Below are 24,099 nucleotides of genomic sequence, written 5' to 3' on the forward strand. Positions count from 1 at the left end.
ATCATTTCGAGATAATGGCAGGTCTTTAATAAGATTTACATATATTAAGTTAAACTTTTAGGAGAAGTCTTCAAAATATATTCAATGAACTTAGATTTGCAAGTTTGCAAAAGTTAGCTAATACTACTAAGTGCATGTGATTAAAAAATTGCAAATGAGAGGCAAACTCTTTTACTTTATTTAATTTTTCTACTGCAATGTATTGTCTCCTTGGAAACTTCACTATGGCACATAAACCTGGTGTGTTTAGTCTTCTTTAAAGACTACTAACATTTGCCTCGCATTTTATTCCATTAAAACACTTGAACATGATATAAGGTAAATAATATAAATGAAAAATTATATTATATATTTATCTAAAATAAATAAAAGAAGGTTGAAAGATATAATATCCATTGTTTACTGTTGAGAAACAAAAAAGTATGAAGGGATTGCTGCCTAGGTAAAACCACTAAGAGAGTTGAGACTATAATTCTTATCAAATAGAAAATTAATACTACTTATTGACCTGGTCATTTGTACAACCAGATATAAGGTTGTTATCCAAAAAAAAAACCTTTATTTAATCCTAATTAAGTAAAATAGTTTTAATTATTAAGTATTTTTTCAGCATCATGCCTATCTTTTCTACGTCATTCACATGACACTATATGCTAATTACTGAGCTATCAATTCTGAAATGTTTTTGTCTTTGCATGTCTGTCTATATAATGAAGTGCTATGGTGGCCAAGGACATTTAGGTATACCGTAAATCTCACAAAGTAGAATATTCAAATTATAAAAACGAAATGTAGGAGCCCGAGTGATGATGCAGTGGTAGGGTGTTTGCCTTGCACGCTGCTGAGCCAGGACAGACCGTGGTTCGATTGCCCTGGCGTCCCAAGCAAGGAATGATTTCTGAGCAAAGAGCCAGGAGTAGCCCCTGAGCATCACTGGGTGTGCCCCTTTCCCCCCAAAAGAAAAACAAAATGTAATTTGCCAGATAATTATGGTCACATTAACCTTGATTAACACTATTTATTATAGCCTTTTGGTAAAAGAATTTGTAAGGCTATTAATTTAAGAAGGAAATCTTGGGGAGAAGGAGTGTAATGAAAGTAATATGAGTAGAGCATTTTGTTTGCTTGAGAAGATATAGGTTCTGTCCCAGAAACCCATATGGTCACCTCAGCCTCACCAGGAGAGTTCTCAGAGCTCTGAGCCAGTATTAAATCAAGAGCACTTCCATGTGTGGCCCAAAAAAACAAATACATAACATGTCCAAGGGTAAAAAAGAAACTCTAAAATGTTAAGAATATTATGCAGCCATCAGGGGAGATGAAGTCATGAGATTTTCCGATACATGAATGAACATGGAAACTATTATGGTGAATTAAATAAGTCAGAGGGAGAGAGACAGAATAGTCTCACTCATCTCTGGGTTTTAAGAAAAAATAAAAGACATTGTAAAAATGCCCAGAGACAATAGAGATGAGGGCCAGAAAGACCGTCTCACGATATGGAGCTCACCACAAAGAGTGATGAGTATTTAGAGAAATAACTACACTAAAAACTACCACGACAAGTTAATGAGTGAGAGTAGAATGTCTGTCTTGAATACAGGCAGGGGGTGGGGGAGGAGTTAAATGGGGGGCATGGTTGTACTGGTGAAGGGGGGTGTTCCTTTTACGACTGAAACCTAATACAATCATGTTTGTAATCATTGTGCTTAAATAAATATATATTATTAAAAATATTAGAGTAATGTTTTTAAAAGCAAGCATTTCAAAGATTTTTTTTTATCTACTGGGTAACATTGCAGAGAGATATGTAGATTAACTAAACAGAAACAAGTAATCCTGCAGTAGAAATTTTTTCATGTTCATAAAAGATGCTCATTACTTAGAAGCATTACCAATTTCATTGGAATAGGTTTGGAAAATAATTGAATGGCCTTTCTTCAGACCTTACAGTTTTCATCAGAATCAAACAAATCTCAGCAATTTTATTGTTCTAAACCTTCTGAATGATGACCTAGCCAAAATATCAAAGCAAAAGTCATTCAAAAGCAAATATCAAAGCAAAAGTCACCCCCAAATGTCTCTCATCACATATTAGCATGTGATGAATAACTTTCCTTAAAAGCTCATCCTATATAATTCAGTTAGAAACTCAGGGGAATTGGCATTTGTTCCATAGTGGGAAAAATGTAAAGTATGAATTTGTTAACCTAAAATGTTTAGAATAATAACATTTTTATGTTTATTTTGTCACTTTTTTTAAAAATAAAGAATCTCAAAAATTTATTTTGTCACTTTTTTAAAAATAAAGAATCTCAAAAATTAGAAATTGAGGATGTAAGATATTACTGCAAAAAACTGAAATTTAGAAGTGTGACTTTTTGTATTGATGTTTCAGATATATTTGCTAACTCCTGGTAAATAATTGAATTCAAGAAATATTTTAAGATAATCATAATTAATCTGTCTAAACAGTTTTGAAATCCTTTCAGACAAAATTATTAAAGCAATTAAATGTCCCCACTATAATGAGGTTTCTGAAAAACATTGAATAGCAAAGTTTAGACTATAGGATTACAATAATAAATTGATTACTTGGATGAAAACATATTTGTCAAGAAATTAATAATTTGAGCACAATTTTGAAAAAAATTACTAAATATAATATTCATGTGCATAAACATTAAATTCGAATTTTAAGAGCTAGGTTTTAATATTCTTGATGAAATACTTTAAAATAATAATTTTGTAGCTCGTCTATTCACTTTATTTTCACAAAATATTTTGTACCAAATAATTAAGAAGAATATGTGAATATTCTAATATAAATTGACAATACTGAGAGAGGAAAAATAATCAGTTGTATCTTTAAAAACAGAAGATGCATTTATTAAAAATAAATAGTATTTTCAAGGATAAAGATTTAAATATATTCAATGTGATATCAATATTCCAATCAAGAATTATTTCATATTTTGGTGTGTTTATTAATTGGATTGACCTAACAGCTCAGGGGCCCTGAAAGATATTCAGAGATAAGAGCCAATAATTAGGAGATCTAGCCTAGAAATGCTAGTTATCACCAGTGCTATATTCATCAATTTGGAGGAGGCCTTGCCATGCCAGGGAAACTAGGAACAGGTATGTAAGACATATGCTCTTTCTCAATAATATGTCTCCCCAATCTTTATGTTAATTTTCATATAGGACTATGCAGCTACTGGAAAGATATAAAGTTGTGTGACCTGATTGTATTACATTCAGAAAAATATCTCTGAATGCTATTTGATAAATATAATTTTATTTGTAAAATATAATTTTATTTCTCTCCCAGAAGTACATTCATTTATGCATGGGATATTACTCTTCCCATCCAAATAAGATTCTTACTTTAGCTTAATGTTACTACTCCCTTTTGATCAGTTAAATACATTACATTTATTGTCTAAAAATGTGTGAATTGTTCACAGACCATAAAATAGAAGCTTTGGTTTTGTAAGCAATTTTTATTTGAGAATTTGAAATAAGAATGCTTGACATTTTCTGATGATATAATAAATAGGTCAATAATTCATTCTCCCCATTACTTAAATAAATATTCATTAGCAAATTATATATACACATTAGCTGTGCATATAAGACAAACTCTTTATCTACTGCACCATCGTTCCAACCTGTAAATAAAATATTTTTAAATATGGATATATTAATATCATTTGTAAAATATATACTTTGGACCTCTATATAAAATGTTTTACAATTATATACTAACATTTTGTAGTTGTCTTGTTTCCCTATGACATATTTTGTTTTTAGTTTGAAACATGTCTTTATTTGTTTATTGTTCATTTATTTATTTTTGCAAGTAGAGATTTTGATCACCACTATTTTTGTTCTATGCTCAGGAATAACCTCTTGAAATGCTCAGGACTATATATAGTTTCAGGTATTATAATAAGGTTGGCAAAGAAAGAAGACAAGTGCCTCAATTCCTATAACCTATACAATCTCATTTTACATAATTAAGGAACATTAATCACAGCAATGGTCACAAATAACATTCATATGATTACATAAATTTACACATATGTACACATATATACTAAATATCTTTGTCTAATTGAAACAAAGATTTAACTTCATTAAAGTACTCCTTCAGGAAGCAAAAGAAAGTTACAATTATTTTAATAGTATTGATAAACAGTATTGATAACAGTATGGATAAAAATATTTTTCTATAAAAATTCATAGAAATACTCAATAGGGGCCGGAGAGATAGCATGGAGGTACGTCATTTGCCTTTCATGCAGAAGGTCATCGGTTCGAATCCCGGCGTCCCATATGGTCCCCTGTGCCTGCCAGGAGCAATTTCTGAGCATGGAGCCAGGAATAACCCCTGAGCACTGCCAGGTGGACCCAAAAACCACAAAAAAAAAAAAAAAAAAAAAAGAAATACTCAATAATATGATATTATATGGTTTATTGGTAATATCTAATTCAGTTGTAAGTGGTCTCTAAAAATGTATTTAGGAACGAATACTTTTTAAATAAGGATATTTAAAAGTTATTTAAATTCATGTTTTTATATATAAAAGGTTATAATTTTATGTTGTGTCGTTATTTTATCATCAAGATTAACAAGAATTTTATCATTTTATCAAACATTCAGGATAAGGAAATGTATATATATTTAAAATTATATTTTATAAATATATATTAATATATTCTATGTGATACATACATTATATACTTTAATTTACATATACCTATTTTCTATATAAGGCATATAAAATATATATCTTCTGTGCACAATATCAAAGAAATTACTGGTAACCTAAAAATCAAAATTTTACTCAGGTCTCAATACTACATGACACATTTCTTAATTTTCAGGAAACATTTCTATATTAATTATATGCAAGTCTCCAAAATACATTTCTGTACCAATTGTTTTAACATATTACTGTCAAAATTAATTTTTTGATGAATACTATCTCATTAAGAACTGTCCTTGATCATTTTTCTTCTTTCCTTTCAATTATATCATGTTTTTGAATTGTGAATATATATTTTAAGCCTATCACTTTACCCAATTCTTAATACAACATAGCATAAAATCTAGCTCTATTAGTCAAAATGGTATGACATCTAAGTATTTTATATGAGAATCAGAGTTGGTTAAACATACTTATTTTCTAATGACTGGTTCTTACTGACTTTTCCTAACACTTACATTTTTTATTTTAAACTAAACATAACTTTACGTTTAGCATTTTATTTGCTCCTATTGCCAAATCAGAGATATTTCCAACTTATTAATCATTTTTAGTGAAATCACCTTTTTCAAGGAAATGTAATAAAAACTATAATACTAGATAAGATTTATTTTACTGTACCTTCAATCTGTCCTAAAAATTCATGTTTTTCACTTATTTTCTGTTTATGTGAAAAATATTGAAAATTCCAATGCATGATAAATAAATTATTAGGCCATTCACCTCAAGGATGCATGCATGAAAGGGAGCATAAGATTTGAAATGGAAACTAGAGTTGAATGCATATGTATGCAGCTATTAACATAGCAATATCTCCCTAACAGTTGTCTTAACTTGATTATAGTTTCCAGAATGTTTTAATATAATATATTCAACATGGTAATTTTATTAACCAGAATTATTTTTATAATATTTGTATTACACTAATATTATTATTTAAAGTCTTAGTAAACTATTTTGTTTGTTTATTTTTGTATTTTGTGTCATTCACTATGCCCTTGGATTACTACTAACTCTGCACTTAAGTGATCACCCCTAGTTAACACAGGGAGCTATATAAGGTATCAGGAGTTGAGTGCAGGACCACTGCCCGACCCCTGTAAGAATTCTCTGACCCCAAAAATAATACGATTGTTTTTCTAATTTAAGCACCGTGGTTACAAAATTGTTCATGATTGAATTGCCATCATACTAAATAAACCACCTTTCCCCAGGGCACAATTTCCAGAATCGTTGTCCCAGTTTTTATCTGTCTGTCTGTGGCGCCGATATTTTACTTACTTCAACATCTCTCCCATCACCACCCTTTCTGCCTCTGGACAGATATTTTACTTCTCAGTAATACACTCTTTTCCTTTATTTTTATTTCTTTTGACACTGTAGTTTGCACTACTGCGAATGAAGGGTTACTTTGCATGCCACTTTATTCCCTTTTAGGAATCAGTTCGTGTTCAGAGAGATTATTTCCAACTATCATTGTCATAATGGTCCCTTCTCTACTCAAACTGTACTTACTGCTCTTTGTGGCAAGCTTGCTACCATTGTGGGAACCTCCTAAACCCTATCTCTATTATCTCTGGATATTACTATCATGTTGTCTTTTGTGATTTTTTTTATATCCCACAAATTAATGAGATTATTAGATGAGTAATTCTTTCCCTCTGACTCATTTTACTTGGCATAATAATCTCCAGGTCCACCAATGTATAAGCAAATTTCATGACTTCATTTTCCTAATAGCTGCATAATATTCCATTGTGTAGTTGTACCACCGTATATTTAGACACTCATCTGTCTTCAGGTGCTTGGGATTTTCCAGATTCTGGCTATTGTAAATAGTGCTGCAATGAAAATTAGGAAAGCAATGGTCTTTTCTGTGTGGTGTTTTTGGTTTCTAGATTATTTCCCTAAGAGTGGTAATGCTGGGTCATAAGGAAGTTCAATTTCTAGTTTTTTGAGAAATAGCATTTTGTTTTCAAAAAAGGTTAGACTGGTTTATAATTTTCCAATGTAGTGAATGAGTGTCCCCTTTTCCTTGAATCACCACCACTGGTTATTCTTATTCTTTGTGATGTGTGCCAGTCTCTGTGGTGTCATATGATGTTGTTTTGATTTGCAACTCCCTATTGATTAGTGACATTAACATTTATTGCAAGTGTCTTGGCCATCTGTATTTCTTCTTTGAGGACTTTTCATTTCTTCTACCCATTTTTTTTCATGCTATGTTCTATCAGTGCTTTGCATATTAGAGATAGTAAACCAGTATCTAATGGGTATTCAGTGAATAATTTTCTCTGATCCTGCGTAGCCTTTGTATCCTACTCATTATTTCCTTGGAGGTGTAGAAGCTTCTCAGTTTAATGTAGTTCTATTTGTTTATCTCTGTTTCAACTTGCTTAGCCAGTGGTGTTTTATCCTTGAAATGCCTTTAGCTTCAATGTCATTTAAGAATTGTTTGCTTTTTTGTCCAGTTTGTTAAATTAAATATATATTTAGTTATATCAGATGTTAAAGCAGAATACATCTTACTATTTCCAATGAATACATACCTTATAACTTACTGGAAGATCCTGACAATCTTGAGTACATCCACTAATTTTCTTACTTAAACATTCATTTATATGGCAATTTCTCTCATCCGAGCCATCACCACAGTCATCTTTATTGTCACAAAGATTTCCCTTGGGGATGCACTTTCCATTTTTGCACATAAAAAATGAACTGTTGCATGACTGTTCTGAAAAAAGTAAGCAAATGGAATATAAAAGACATGTTATTATTTAATAGTATGATGTTGAAATAGATGTGGTGTATCAAAACACATAGTTAACATGCATTTATGTATATTTATATAAGAATATATGTATAAAATATTAAACACTAAAAGACAACTATAATTTCATATATAACTTTTATTACAAACCAAGGTTTATCATAAAATTAAAATTCTTCTTCTAATTAAAATGCTTCTAAAATAAAATTAAATATTATATCTTCATGACTATTGTAAAAAATGAATTCATACTATATATAATGACATTTCAAGTTACAGGTTTCTGATGAATCAAAAATTTCTAAAAATTAAGAATATGAACTAAATTATCTGTCCTTCTGGAAATATAATATTACCATTTTTAAGTAAAGGCATAAATAAAAAATATTTGCTGTGAATAAAACTTTAATATAGCTATATATATATATATATATATATAGCTGTATAGTTTAGGTATGCAATTACTATTAACCTAATGACATAAACATTACTTATTACCATATATTATTAAAGAAAACCTCTTAACTTGTAAACTACATAAGGAAAAAGTTATTGATTTATTCTGAGACATATATCACTATTTTCCTTCCATCTTCGGAACCATAAATTGACAAATAAAATGTTTGTTTTTGAATGTATTTGGTTAAAAAGTTTTGTAATTTATTTTTTTTTTTTTTTTTTTTTGGTTTTTGGGCCACACCCGGTAACGCTCAGGGGTTACTCCTGGCTATGCGCTCAGAAGTCGCTCCTGGCTTGGGGGACCATATGGGACGCCGGGGGATCGAACCGCGGTCCGTCTCCTAGGCTAGCGCAGGTAAGGCAGGCACCTTACCTCCAGCGCCACCGCCCGGCCCCAGTAATTTATTTTTTAATATAAGTAAAATATTTCACTTTTCTGAGTAAAGTTTAATTTTTAAATTTTAAATTTATTTTGGGCCACACCCAGTGATGCTGAGGGGTTACTCTTGGTTATGTGCTCAGAAATCACTTCTGGCTTGGGGGACCATATGGAACTCTAGGGATCGCACTGTGGATCGTCCTTGGTTAGCATGTGCAAAGCAATGCCCTACCACTACACCACTGATCTGAACCCTATATTTTAATTTTTAAATGTCGATGAGTTGCCTTCACATACTATAATAAAAATAAGTAATAAAGGGAAAATATTTTTTGAAAGTGAAAGAAGGTTAACTTAATAGATTTGCTGCTTCAGAGTCTAATATATTTGGCGTAGACCTAATTTTCTAAAGAAAGCCTAAAACATATTTTACTCATATGCTGACTGAAAGCACTAGAACATCACATTCTTAATTATCCACCTTTCTCTTCATAGAACAAAAAATCAGAGCCACATTTGTGCGATAAACAGAAACTTAGAGAAGTTAATACGTTTTCTCTACCTGCACTTTTGCACTTGGGATTTAAGGGTGCTTCATCAGAATGGTCAGGGCAGTCAAAGTCTCCATCACACTGCCATTGATTATTTAAAAGACATCGTCCATCAGAACACCTAAATTCTTCTGTATTACAGTGCCGATATTCTACATAAAAATAAATTATCTTTCATATAATTCATATAATAAACATACATAAAATATTTGTTCATGATAAATATTCATTACATCCTCTAATAAACACTACATCATATATATATATATATATATATATATATATATATGATACCGTGTCTCTTATAAGAAATATTTCTCTTATTCCTTTCTTGGACAGAGTATGACAGAGGTCATACTCTGAAGAGTAAGGTGGTTGGGAAATAAAGTCGAGTAGTTAAAAAAAAATTGGAGACAAGGCACACATTACTCGAGGTACAGATTAATCTAAGTGAAAAGTAATACAACACTCAAGCACACCATCTCTGTCCATCTATTATCTATAAACTAATTTAAAAATTACTTTTTAAAGGAGGAAAAATTAAAGCAATTCAACATTTTTAAAAGACTTTTTCTTAAAGTTCTGTTAGCTTCTATATTAGAACATATGTATGAACTGATTGAAAGTTGTAAGGATAATTCTCATAAGCTCTAGTGCTGTGATTATGCTTCAGAAAAGCATGCAAAATGTAAAGAAATTGTCAATTTATTGAGCAATAAGTGCACAGATTTGTTCTAATTACCCTATATGTTATCCTTTGAAAGTACTAAAAAGCTTTGTTCATATTATAGAATTAACTCATCAATAATTAATATGACTATACCTGTTTATAAGTAATTTTTATATTTTTAATACTGTGCATTTTTAGATTCTTTCTTTCTAATTCTGTGACCAATATACTATTATTTGTATTAGAAACTCTTTTGGTAAACTGAGCAAGTAATTTACTTCTGACAAAAAACAGTTTGTGGATTAAAAAATAGATAACAATACAATTTAAATTTATTTAAATGATCATCACAGTAAATGACAAAATCGCATTGGTAATGTAATGGTAGAAAAATATCCTATTTCCCTACTGATAATTCTCCCCCACCCTATTTTTTATCATCTTCTCAGACAATATCTTCATTTCAGAGCTAAAAAACAATGAAAATTTATTTGCATTATTTCTAGCAATTTTCTTTCCTCTAAGGCCCAATTGTCTCACCTTACTTGTCTTCAGATCATCTCTAACTTATTATTTTCTCACTTCTTTAATAACCTGTCATAATATACTTAAAGAGAAATATATTTTAATGTATCTGATGTGGTTACTTAAAAGAGTGTAGCAGAAGTAGGCATAAATTTTATTTGTTTTAGAGCTTAAAAGAACTCTGTACAGTATACCTGTATTTACTTGTCCTTAGAAATATTAAGAAATATGGATTTAAAATATATATTCCTTATATTATTTTTAAGATTTCATTGCAGCAAGTTTGATATATGTTATTATAGACAGTTTGAGAATAAATCACCATAAGTTAACACTTTTATATTCTTAATTAGGTGCACCATTCTAAGTACGATTTTCTTTTTCATAATACCATTGACACATTACTTAGTCGACAAGACAATTTTATCCTTTTCGTCAATTAATTTGACTTAATGATCTACATTTTTTTACTTATTCCATCTGTTTCTTTGGTTTTCCTAATTACCATATATAAATCAAATTGCATTTATTTTTATTGATATGATTTATTTAATTAAGCTTGGTATCCTTGAAGTTCATTCATAAACTGGCAAATGATAGATTTTCTTTCTCTATCTCTCTCTCTTCTTTCTCTTTCTCTATTTCTTTATTCTCTTTCCTCCTACCCAAAAGGATTTGCAAATAAGAGAGTTCTCATATACTGTTTATGGAAATGTAAACGCTGCACCCATCATGGGAAGTGATATGGGCATTCTTCAAAAAATGTAAAAGAAAAACTCCATCTTATGGTTTGTACCATTTCTCATATCTAACCAAAAAAATACAAAAATAATTTAAAGAGACATATTCACCTTTAAAGATGTTGAAATTTTATTTCTAAGGGTGAATACTCTCTAAAAAGTTTCAATGTACTTACCACACTGTTGTGACTCATCAGAGCCATCGCCACAATCATTGTCATGATCACAAACAAATTGCTTGGGAACACATACTTTATTTTGACACATGAAGGCATTTTCATCACATGTATTGTTGGGAGCTAAGACACATATCAAAGAAAATAAAGTTAGGGGAGCACATATCTTAGTTCTCTAAAATACAGAAGTCAGGGAACATACACTGCTATAGTCACTAATATAACTACTTAGTAAAGAAAATATGTTTTAAATATTCAATAAATCGAGTAATTGCATAATATGTAACACATAATATATAGCTATGAATATAAAACATGTGTAATTAGATTATATAGTCTTAAAATTAAAATACTAAATTCTAGTGTTACAAATTCTGCAATGTTAGGTTGTTAAAAAATTAAGTCAAAGTTTCATATTTAAATTGAAAAAAAATTATTGCAAAGTGTTCTCTCCTCGTGCTTATAATAACAGCAAAGAGAAATAAAGTATTTCATCTTTGTGAAAAAGGTCCTGAATAATGCCACCAAGTGGTAATGCACCTTATGAAAGAGACAAGGAAATCCAAAGGACTAAGGGAATCATTATTTCCAAATGAAATATAAAACATTTTAGGATTTCTAGTGTGGCTTAGGAAAGTTAAAAGAGTGTGTTAAATATATTGTGTGAGACCCATCATAAATATTATACTAATTTAAGAAGATAAGGGCAATTCTTTTAAAATAGTGCGCTGAAGAAGTAGTGCTCTAGTGAGGGGCCTAAATGGTTAATCAAATGTATAATCAAAAAGTGGTAACAATTGGGACTGGAGCATTAGTACAGTGGGTAAGGTTCTTGGCTTGCACATGGGCCAATTGGATTTTATTTTGGGCACCTCTTTGGTCCCCTGAGTCCCTTAAGGAGAATAAGAACCAAGAATAAGCATTGAGCAATACCAGTGTGGCCTGAGCTCTACTCCCTAACCCTAAATGGAAAAAGTTCTAAAGAAAATATGTAAAAATAATAAATGCTAATAACATCATATAGAAACTGAGGATACAAAGAAAATTTAAACTTTTACAAATTTTCATTTTCTATTTTTCTTTTTAATTTTTATTATTATTTTGTTTTGTATTTTTTGGGCCACATCTGGTGACATTCAGGGGTTACAACTGACTATGCATTCAGAAATTGCTCTGATTTCTGGCTTGGGGGACCATATGGAATGCCGGGGATCGGATCTCCGTCTCTCCTGGGTCAGCCGCATGCAAGGCAAGCGCCTTACACTGCACTACCGCTCCAGCCCCAAATTGTCTCTTCTTATTGATATGTAATATATAATTATAGTTAATTATTTAGTAGATTTCTACTGTTAATTATCGACGATGTAGTATACATTAACTAATTATGTGGAAATTAATTTCCATTATTGACATTTAGCAAATAACTCTTTTATACCTACAGGTACTTTAATTTTTAAAATCAATTTATAACAGGTAAAATAAAATTAAAAAGATAATCATCTGCTAACTGTAATCGTAGAATACTGGAAAAGAAGTATTTCAATAAATCCCTAAACCAATTATATTATTTTTATTATTATTTTTATTTTTATTATTATTATTATTATTGTTTTGGGGAACACATCGCAGTGCTCAGGAGTTTCCCTTGTCACTATACTCAAAAGTTACTCCTGGCAGGCTTGGGGGACCAGATGAGATGACAGGGATTAAACAAATGTAGGCTGCATGCAAGGTAGATGCCCTACTTGCTGTGCTATTACTCTGATTCTACCCAAGACATTTTTTGGGGGGATCACACCTGGCACTACTCAGGGTTTACTTCTGGCTCTACGCTCAGAAATCACTCCTGGCAGGCTCAGAAGACCACATGGGATGCCGGGATTCTAACTACCATCTTTCCACATAGAAGACAAATGCACTACCTCCATGCTAATTTTCCAGCCCCTCCCCAAGTCATTTTTATATATGTTTTTATGAACATTTTACTTCCATGATGTCTTTTTTCATTATTGGATTAATAGACATGATTGTAGTCTCTGATAATTTTTAAAAATAACTAGATAATTAATATGAAGCCACCAACTCATTTTGGTTATTTGGTAGATTTCTAGATGCTTTTTAAATCCTTATCAATAAAGTAATTGTTTCTTGCAGATCCCCCAAAAATACTTCATTGAGATGTTGTGAAAATTCTACCAAGCTAAATAAAGGTGACCACTAATATGACTGGCACAGATTTGGCACTTAAAACTATGTAGGCCTATTTTATCTTTCCCTCTCCATATATTAATAAGCTCTTTTATCAATACAGATTATTTCTATTTCAAAACTCAATTATTTTTTTCTGAAGCTTATTCTTATAAATTCAAATAGTTTCATGTCACAATTTCTATATTGGCATAATATTTTCTATGTTGCATTCTTATACTTAGGTTTTCATAAGTATTCTTTCATAGTTACAAACTGTAAAAAGAAAATATCTGGGGCCAGAGAGATAGCATGGAGGTAGGGTGTTTGCCTTGCATGCAGGACGGTGGTTTGATTTCCAGCATCCCATATGGTTCTCAAAACCTGCCAGAAGAAATTTCTGAGCGTAGAGTAGAGCCAGGAGTTACCCCTGAGCGTTTTGGGGTTTTTAATCCAAAAACCAAAAAAAAAAAAAAAAAGAAAAAGACTGTTTCCAATCTATTAATGATAGAAATAAAGGCATGAATAGGTTAACCTTTAAAAAAAGTTCTTTAAATTGATTCAAATTCAAAATCAAATAAATTGACTTATTTCAAAATATTTATTTTCAAATACTACATGACAGTCACATAGGAGTTGCATTAGAAATTCTCATTATAGTTGAATTAAGACCCAATTACTAATAATTCATAACTTTAAACTATGTGACAGTGTATATAGCTGTATGAATTATGCCAATCCTAATATATGCATAAGCATTAAGCAATAGAGGCTTTTTTGGTTTAACACTTTCAGGTCACTTGACTACAGTTTGTTGTATTTTCACATAATTTACCTAATAGCACCCAAGTGGTCCAAAAATGTTAATATGCTTTAATTCCAGAGTATTAACTTGCTGTAATAGCAACAGTATACTGGGACCATATGGATCCTTAAATTAATGCATAATCCTTTATTATGTAGCCCTCAGTAGCCCCATTGACCTTTACAGACACATATGTTTCAAGATTAAAAAAAAATTAACTTATAATAATATAAATTGTGTGTACACTGGCATGCTTCAAAGTTTGCCTCTTTATCTTTTAACTGTCTCCATCTACATTCATCCATGTATACCTACACTTACAATATGGTTCCAAATGCAGTTTTAAAGACCTGAAGACAGGTCATTGAAAGGATGATTGGCAGAATTCACTTTAATGAGCAGAGTTCAAAAGCACAATTTCTGATAAATTGCTCAGCTCAATACCTCATCTCTGTGACCTTGGGACCCATGTTCTAATAGTAAATCCTTTAATTCTTCTGATCATACAAGGATATTTATATAATTTTTTCTATTATATCATTCTCTGAAAATTTTCTTAGGTGACCTACTCAGAAAGTTAGCAAATTATTTGACCTCCAGATGTATCTCTCTAATCCTCTAGATTCATTTCAGCTCTAGATATACTATTTTTACCTGACCCAAGGGTTAATACTCTATCCATAGGACTAATAGGTGTTTACTGACCTTATGATCAGTAGATATTTTGGATCATGATGGTCATTTGCAGAGCTTCTGGAATGAACAACTTAAAAGTCTTATTTGTGGGGAAGAGTAGGAAGAGAGTAAATATGAATAGCAAATCCTTAATACGTACATTAAGTAAATGCACTATCTCAAAAACAAATTGGTAAATTTGTATTTCTGAAAAGGCTAATCACAATAAGCCTTTTTTTAAAAAAAACACTTTTAATAGCAGTAAGGAGGTAGTTGAATCTGATACTGAAAATATACCCTTTGATTTCCTGAGACTGTTTAAGATTTCAGCATTTTAGGATGGTAAGAGAAAACGTGTTGTTATGAGTGCTGTGGACATAAAATTGAAGATGACGCAGCTTTTATTTTAGTCAACCCCCTGGCACAGATTCATACCACAGCCTGCTGTGGAGAGTTCATCACTTCCATTCGGGCAGTCTCTTTCTCCATCACAAAGCCAGTGTCTCGGCACACAGGCATGGGAGCCCTGGCAACTGAACATGTCGGCAGCACAGGTGATGGAACCTAAAACCCAAAGAAAATTTCCATTGAGATCATTGTATGCCTTATGGAAAAAATTCTTAATTAATACCTCCAAGATAAGTAAAGAAAGCAGAAAAATGCTGCTGGCAAGCAAGACCTTATAATACAATACTACTCTCCCCATAACACTATATATACACATCTTACTCCAATTGTGTTTTCTTCTTGATTGCAAGTGCAATATTTTAAGCCTATATAGAAAATAAGGGATTTATTTCTTAATAAAATATAACAAAATTGGCCAGATATGACACATTTGCCTTTCATCCAAAAGACTATGTTCAATCCCTGGCACTATATATATAGTCCCCTAAGCACCATCAGAAGAGATTCCTGAGTACATTCAAAACTATGGCCTGAATACTGCCTGGAGAGCCTCAAAATCTTCCTACCCTGTAATTCAGCAAACCTAGACCACAATAGAAATTTCTAAGATATTATTTATATATCTATTAAAATATTTAAATTTAAATTTAAATCCTGTGATTACTATATACTAACTCAACAAATTAACTCTATAAATCCTCAGAAGGATGCTAAACCATGGAATTATTACGTTTCATTTCACAGATAAGGAAACTGAGTATCAGGATAGTTGAGATTGGAGAAAGTCACGAGAAGTCCAGGATACTAAATACTGAGCTTAGAACCCCAAATTTTCTGTCTACTAGAAAGTCTCTATTTTATTTCACATTTCTTAAAATGTCAGTGGTCAATAGAAGGCCAACAGGCACATAACAAAAATTATCATCATCACTTAACATCAGAGATATAAATTAAGATGACAATAAGATATAATCTTACACAAGTTAGGCTGGCACATATCAAAAATATTGAAAAAAATTGTGTTGGCGGGAGTGTAGCAAAAATATAGTCCCAATGTGGTAGGAATGCTACCTGATTCAATTCCTATGGAAAACAATATGAAGGATTCTCAATAAGCTAAGAAGCTTCTGCACTTCAAAAGAAATAGTGCCCAGGATACAAGAGCCACCCACTGAGTGGGAGAAACTATTCATCCAATACCCATCAGGTAAGGGGCTAATCTCTAAAATATACAGGGCACTGACAGAACTTTACAAGAAAAAAACATCTAATCCCATCAAAAAATGAGGACACTTTGATAAAAATGAAATACAAATGGTCAAAAGGCACATGAAAAAATGCTCCTCATCACTAATCACCAGGAAAATGCAAATCAAAACAACAATGAGATAGTATCTAACACCACAGAGATTGGCACACATCACAAAGAACGAGAACGATCAGTGCTGGTGGGGATGTGGAGAGAAAGGAACTCTTATCCACTGCTGGTGTGAATGCTGTCTAGTCCAACCTCTGTGGAAAGCGATATGGAGATTCCTCCAAAAACTGGAAATTGAGCTCCCATTCGACCCAGCTATTCCACTCCTAGGGATATACCCTAGGAACACAAGAATACAAAAACCACTTCCTCACACCTATATTTATTGCAGCACATTCACAATAGCCAGGCTCTGGAAACAACCAAGATGCCCTTCAACAGACAAATGGCTAAAGAAACTGTGGTACATAAACACAATGGAATATTATGCAGCCGTCAGGAGAGATGAAGTCATGAAATTTTCCTATACATGGATGTACATGGAATCTATCATGCTGAGTGAAATAAGTCAGAGGGAGAGAGAGAGAGAGATGCAGAATAGTCTCACTCATCTATGGGTTTTAAGAAAAATAAAAGTAATTTTTGCAACAATCCTCAGAGACAATGCTACCATGCTCACCTCATGAAGCTCACCACAAAGAGTGGTGAGTTCAGTTATAGAAATAACTACACTGAGAAGTACCATAACCATGTGAATGAATGAGGGAGCTGGAAAGCCTGTCTAGAGTATTGATGGGGGGTGTGGTGGGATGGAGCGAGATTTGGGACATTGGTGGTGGGAATGTTGCACTGGTGAAGGGGGGTGTTCTTTACATGATTGAAACCTAATCACAATCATTTGTAATTAAGATGCTGAAATAAAAATATTATAAATAAAAAAAGAATCAATTGCCATATAGCCCAGCATTCCTTCTTTGGGATAGCTATCACCAGAACAAAAATCATTCATGTAAATGAATGTATGCACACTTTTCATTGCAGGACTTGTAGAAATAGCTAAGAATTAAAATCAACCTAGATGTCCAGCAACAGATGAGTGAATCATGAAGATGTGATACAGTAACATAATGAAATACTACATAGCTGTAAGGAATGATGCCATCATGCAATTTGCTGCAACATATACAAGACTGGAAAATATTTGTTTAGTGAAGTAAGCCAGAAAAAGGAAAATAAATCCTCACTTATATATATCGTATTTAGAGTAACTATGAGGAAATGCAATGGTTAACATTGAGGTTGTCAAGAATACCTTTAGCAACAGAACATAGTGAGCAAGAAAAAAATTGAGTGGGGAGGAAAAAAAAACACTTATGAAATGACAACAGTCAAGGGCTAAAGGGTCTCAGGTACATTGGTAGTGTTAAGAAAAGACGGAACTAAATATCTAACCCCTAATAAACAACAATGAAATTATGAGACCCAAACATTAACAACCAAACTTAAAATGTGCTTGTTAATGCATGCAGGCTTGGTTGGTGGTGGTGACATAAGATGGACTCTGGGAATATTGCTGGAGGGACTGGCTCCGAAATATTGTATGTCTAAAACCCAACTATTAATAACTTTTATATCACAATGTTTTAAATGTGACAATGGTTATAGAAATATAGCATGTCAAGAGTTTATCTCATACCTCTATGTGTAAAATACTAATCACATCCAACTCAGAAGTTCCAGTATTTTCTCTTATTCAAAATATGCCCCTTTCTTCCTAAGCCCCTCCAACCCTTTTCCCTATTGTAACCACCATAGCAATTCACTAATATCAGAGGGTGGGTGAAGGGAGTTGTCTGAGATGTTTTTAGCAATGTATATTCCATTTATGCACCAAACACCTTCTCTTAACCTTAAATTCTATTATTTTACTTCTTACCTATTACTATTACAAACATTTTATTCATGTATATTCCTTTGCATTTCCATATTAATAAACAAGATATTTTTAAAGAGAATAACAAATGTTTTTACTTTAAAATCAAAAGGAGTTTTTTTTCCTTTAGTGTGGTCATAGAGAAATTTACAGAATTGGAAAAAGTTACTCTTTAAAGACATTTTTAACAGCTATGCATGTGCATGCATTTACATACATAATAAGGAGAATGCACAATTTTACATTTTTACATTTTGAATTACATGTTTTATATTTATTTAAAAGTGGTCATAGAGAAATTTACAGAATTGGAAAAAGTTACTCTTTAAAGACATTTTTAACAGCTATGCATGTGCATGCATTTACATACATAATAAGGAGAATGCACAATTTTACATTTTTACATTTTGAATTACATGTTTTATATTTATTTAAAATTTTGAGTATATAAGTAGAATGATCCACAAATAAAGTACATCATTTTTTCACTTTTTATGTGAACAAAATATATATATATAATGCTGAAATTATTAAAAATACTTTAACATTTTTTAAAAAAATAATTGGCTAGATAGATTAAATATGTTCTTTTTCAAATATTTAAAATTATCATCATATTTCTTTAGCTGGGTTATCAGTACAATTTACATTTTTAATTATTAGAGTTATAAAAATATAAACAATTTCCTTGAAAGATACTTAATGAATAATCAAAAGGGGAACTGTTAGGTAGCAAAATAAAATCTCCTGAGGATTTTTCCAACATAAACATTCTTATTGTGACACATTAACTTAAAGGGCAGAATAAAAAGTTTTATTAAAAAATCCCTGGTAATTCAAATTTTCTTTTTCAATTAGAGATCAAAACTACAATAAAATGGGATTTAATATTATAGCTATTACTGGAAAACATTACAAAATATATTAAATAAATGTTATCCTAATTTAAAATTGAATTTACCTGCTCACTATTATGCCTTAAGTGATTATATAACAAAATTCTCTCTGTTTAAAAATTATTTCATATTATTCTATTTTATTATTTATCTCTTCAGGCTTGCATAAGAGCATAAATACCACTTTCAATAGTATACTCTTGAATTAGTAGAGCAACTTTCATAAGGCTTTTTTAATTTAACTTGAAATTTAAAAAATATACATATCCCTTACTAAGGACATTTTATATACATAAGACTCATTGTCTGCGTATGTTCATATTGAAATTCCAATTTATTATCAAGGTAGGCATAATAGATATGGAATGTATTTGTCTGTTAAGAAAGTTAATTCTGTATGACCTTGAGAAGCCTAGCATCTGAGTTCTAATATCTATAAAGTGAGGGACAGGGTTAGATAAGCACTAAATACTTTGTTCTTTAAAATGTCATCAAGCTCTTTGCAGTTAATTTTTTAGCTTACTTGAATATATGTTCAACAGATTCTTTGACAAGAGAATACCAAATCATAATAGTTAATTGAAAAGAAAATGGGTCAAAAAGAAAACCACCATGAGTTTACTTCATACTTCATACTTCATACTTCATACTTCATACATAGGATACCGATTGCCTGCATACATAGGATACCGATTGCCTGCCTCAGAGAAATAAATCACAAGAAAGAGTAAGACAAACTAAAGGAATAATACACAATTCAAACTCTAACCTCAGAAAACCTCAGAAAAATGTATTTGTTTGGTAAAAATCACCATTCTGTTGAACAAATATTTCAGAATTCTTTGATTCTGTCAACACCAAGTGATACATGTATTAATGTTCTTTTATGAACTGATCTAGATTTTGGTTTTAAATGAAGATTTGGGGAAATAAACAAGGCCTGCTGGGGGCCTGCCAAGCCTCCCAGCACTCCCCAGGCTGGGGAGAAGGGCTCCGGTATGGGGCCTCCCCAAGCCCTATACCTGGCAAGAGCTGGTCTCCAGAATCAAAGAGGAAAGCGGAAGCCAGATGTCTGCCCGCATGGCCCCTGCGCAAGGATGAAACGCAAATTCGTGAAGCGTTCCATATTTAAAAAAAAAATTATGTTACCTTAGACTCTAAGATGAAACCTATGATTAACAAGGGTAATGTTAAGGAAGTATGTCAGATAAGAAGGGTTGACTGATAAAAAATAAAAGAAGGGTTGATTGCTGTTGTATATGTAAACATTTCAATGGGATTATTATGTTACTGACCCTACCCTGATCTGTGATTGATTGTGCCTTACCCTAGGTTGTGACCTGGCATTCTGCTCCCACCCTAGGGTGGTACCTGATTCTGCTCCCACCATTGGGTGGAACCTGATCCCACCATTGGGTGGTACCTGATTCTGGGGAATAAAAGCAAGGGTCTGTGGAAGGCGAGGAGCTTTTTGGCTGGAACTGATGCTGAGGCTATTGGCTTCAGTCTTGTCCTCCGAATAATGCTGAATTTTCACAAGTCTGACTTTCTGCTAGCCTTTTACCCACCGCTTCACCTCAGGACCGCTGGCTGAAGTACTCCAAGCTGGAGGGGAAAGACCTCATCTTCCATCCCTCCATCAGTCAACCCCATCAAGGGCAGACTTGCAACAGACTGCATATTGGCAATAAGGATATTTTTATGATGAATTTAATGTTGTATATTAATCTAGGTTGGTTAATAATGATGCACACCTGAATATTATTATAAAGCAATATTAATATAAAATATCATCATTTTGTGAAATATTCGGTGTATTAAATAATATAACATACATTTAAAGTGAATAACCTATATTAATAATAGCATAAAACATGAAAAGTAAATTCCCTTACCTCATAAAAATATTGTTTCCTTACTGCAAATTACATAAAAGTTTAACATTATGATAAAAAGAAAACAAAATTCAGAGTGTGTTCATAGTCACATCAAGATATTTAGAGATAAATAATAAAATTCTATATTTTTAGGGATGGCATGATATTTCTCAATATCTGAAGTACATGCTTTGCATGCAGAAAACCCAGGTTTAATCCCGGCACTACATGAGTCCTTGAGCATTGATAAAAATAGTTGTATGCACTGTTCTAAGTGTAACCCCAGAGTCAAATAAAAATAATACTACTACTTCTAATAATAGTTATTAAAACATTGTAATGTATACATTCATATTATATACTAAGTGTTTGAGACCACTGAGGAAAAATATTTTAATTGTAATTATTAAATTTGAGTCAGTTTGTTTATTTTTGGATTAGTAATCATACCTAATATGCTTAGGGCATATTTTTATATTTGAATTCTGCTTGGATATCATTCTCAGAGGTACTCAAAGTACCAAATCATAGTTGATTGAATGCAAAGCCAATGCCGAACCCTTTGTATTTCTCTGGCCCATTTAATAAAAAATGTCTTACTAGCTTAGTAGTTTAGAAAACACAACTTATAATTAAACAGACTTTTAATTTACTTTGACAGCTTCTAAGTATGTCCATTATAGTTTTACTTAAAAAATAAAGCAGAACATTTGTATATGTATAAATGTTATGTATTTATATATAATATATATTTCTTTTTATATATATAAAGAGAAAGAGAAAGAAGCACTCTGAAAAATAAGGGAGGTTTCAGAGAGATAAAACATATAATAAGAATAATTTATATACTGCACATTGATCATCTTAGAAGATAATAAATCTATAAGATATATATTTTTGTATTCCTTTTGTAGATATGGAAAAATTGAAAGTGCAGGTATAGGAGAATGGAACGTTGTTTAAAGTGAGAAATTTTACTCTCTTCAATTATATTGTGTACACTTTGAAAAATCAGCTGTATCAATAGAATCATTTTGTAGAGGTTAAACAAAGAAATGTACTTTCAAAATTTACAAATAAGTTTAGTTTAGCTCCAATAATATATTATAATATATCATTCTCTCAATGCAATAACCTAAATAGTAACCATAGCTTAGATTTTAAAATGGAATCTCTAAAATAATTAACATCATATGGATAACTAGAGAGATTATGACACATAAATTAGTAGAATACTGTTCAATTAAATACATTTTTATTTATTTATTTGTTTGTTTATTGCTTTTTGGGGGCCACACGCAGTGATAATCATGGTTACTTCTGGCTATATGCTCAGAAATCACCCTTGGTATCCCATATGGTTTCCCAAGCCAGGGATAATTTGGTGTGGCCAAAAAAAGCCAGTGGATCGAACTGCCATCCTTCCTAGGTTAGCCCATGCAAGGCAAATGTCCTACCGCTTGTGCCACTGCTTGGGGCCCTCAATTAAATACATTATTGTTTTGGTTTTTTTGACCACATGAGGTCATGCTCAGGGTTATTCCTGGCTATGTGCTCAGAAATAGCTCCTGGTTGGGGAAACATATGGGACACTGGGGGAACTAACTGCGGTCCATCCTAGGCTAGCGCCGGCAAGGCAGATGCCTTACCATTCCATGCCACCACTCTGACCCCAATTAAATACATTTTTAAAATTATGTTTTCTTAATTTAATTTTTAGGAAGTTTAGTTAATAACTACTTAAACATTATTTTAAAAATACTTTAAAGTAATTTTAAAAATATGTATTTAAAAATACTTTCAAATAATTTTAAAAATATGTATTTAAAAACACTTTCAAATAATTTTAAAAATATGCATTTAAAATTCAAACAATGTTCTTGTTTTATGGCTGGCATACAATAAGGACATATTATATATTTACATGTATTTATATTTGTATATATGCACAAAAGTATTTAATTCATACTTTATCCCTAATCTTATACAAATAAATTCTAAAGTCTATTTTAAAATGATATAAAATACTCTTTATTTATTTTCCACTTAAAATATTTAAAAAGTGGTAAATACATAAACACAAATAGCATGAAATTTTTATTTGTGAGTCTGTTTTTCAGAGCTACCTACAATACCTATTAAGAATGACACAAAATTTAATAATTTGATTCAAGCAATACTAGTCAATATTAATTCTAAAAAAGCCCTTTAAAACTAGAAGAAAAACTTACACAATAATTTCATTTTATCAATATTCAGGAAAAGTACAAAATTCTGGCACATTCAATGTTAAGAACACATCAAAATGTACTTATGTATATCCTTAAAAAGGACATATATATATACATATATATACACACATATATATCCCTAAAAGTGAGTAAGAATTACCAAAGAAACACTTACCACAAACACCATCACTTTCATCTAAGCCATCCCCACAATCATCCTCTCCATCACAAATCCAGTGTCTAGAAATACATTTTTCTGCAGAACAAGCAAACTGATTCCAAGAGCATGAAGAATCTAAAAAATAATAAAGAATATTTTAAGTTCAACACATAAAAAATTAATTGAGACCATCTTAAAACAGGTATAATCAAGCAGCTAAACTCAAGTGCTTTATAATAAATTGAGTCCTTGTGCCTCTCTGTGATGATAACATTTGTCAACTTGCTAAATTCCTTATGAGTTTCCAGGCTCTACAATAACCTCTTCAATTTTAATTCTCACAGGTCTTAAATTTGAATAGCTCATTGCCTATAATTTTCCCGTATATATGTTTTCTTACAGGATTCTTGTTTCCTACATGAAATGGTTTTGGCTAGGAAATAATATTTATGTCTTTTTTAAAAAAAAAAAAGCATTTTAACTTTACCAAATATAATTAAGTATACACAACAGAAAGATTTAAATGTTGAAAATAGTTTGGAATTAGAAACTTACAAAATGCTAATTAATTGCTGAATATTGTAAATAGTATTATTTATAACAATTAAAATAGAGGTATGA

At 31.4% G+C, this 24,099-nt stretch overlaps 1 protein-coding gene across 1 annotated transcript in view; it reads right to left on the reverse strand.

Annotated features, from left to right (window-relative positions):
• LRP1B (LDL receptor related protein 1B) overlaps positions 1 to 24,099 on the reverse strand; it is a 1,191,264-nt gene that overhangs the window by 253,262 nt on the left and 913,903 nt on the right. Inside the window, 5 exon segments of the mRNA XM_049772845.1 lie at positions 7,325 to 7,512; positions 8,949 to 9,089; positions 11,049 to 11,171; positions 15,151 to 15,279; positions 23,494 to 23,613. Of these exon segments, the coding sequence (XP_049628802.1) occupies positions 7,325 to 7,512; positions 8,949 to 9,089; positions 11,049 to 11,171; positions 15,151 to 15,279; positions 23,494 to 23,613 (701 nt within the window).

Source organism: Suncus etruscus, chromosome 5 (genome assembly GCF_024139225.1).
Source record: "Suncus etruscus isolate mSunEtr1 chromosome 5, mSunEtr1.pri.cur, whole genome shotgun sequence".
In the NCBI taxonomy this organism is placed as follows: domain Eukaryota; kingdom Metazoa; phylum Chordata; class Mammalia; order Eulipotyphla; family Soricidae; genus Suncus; species Suncus etruscus.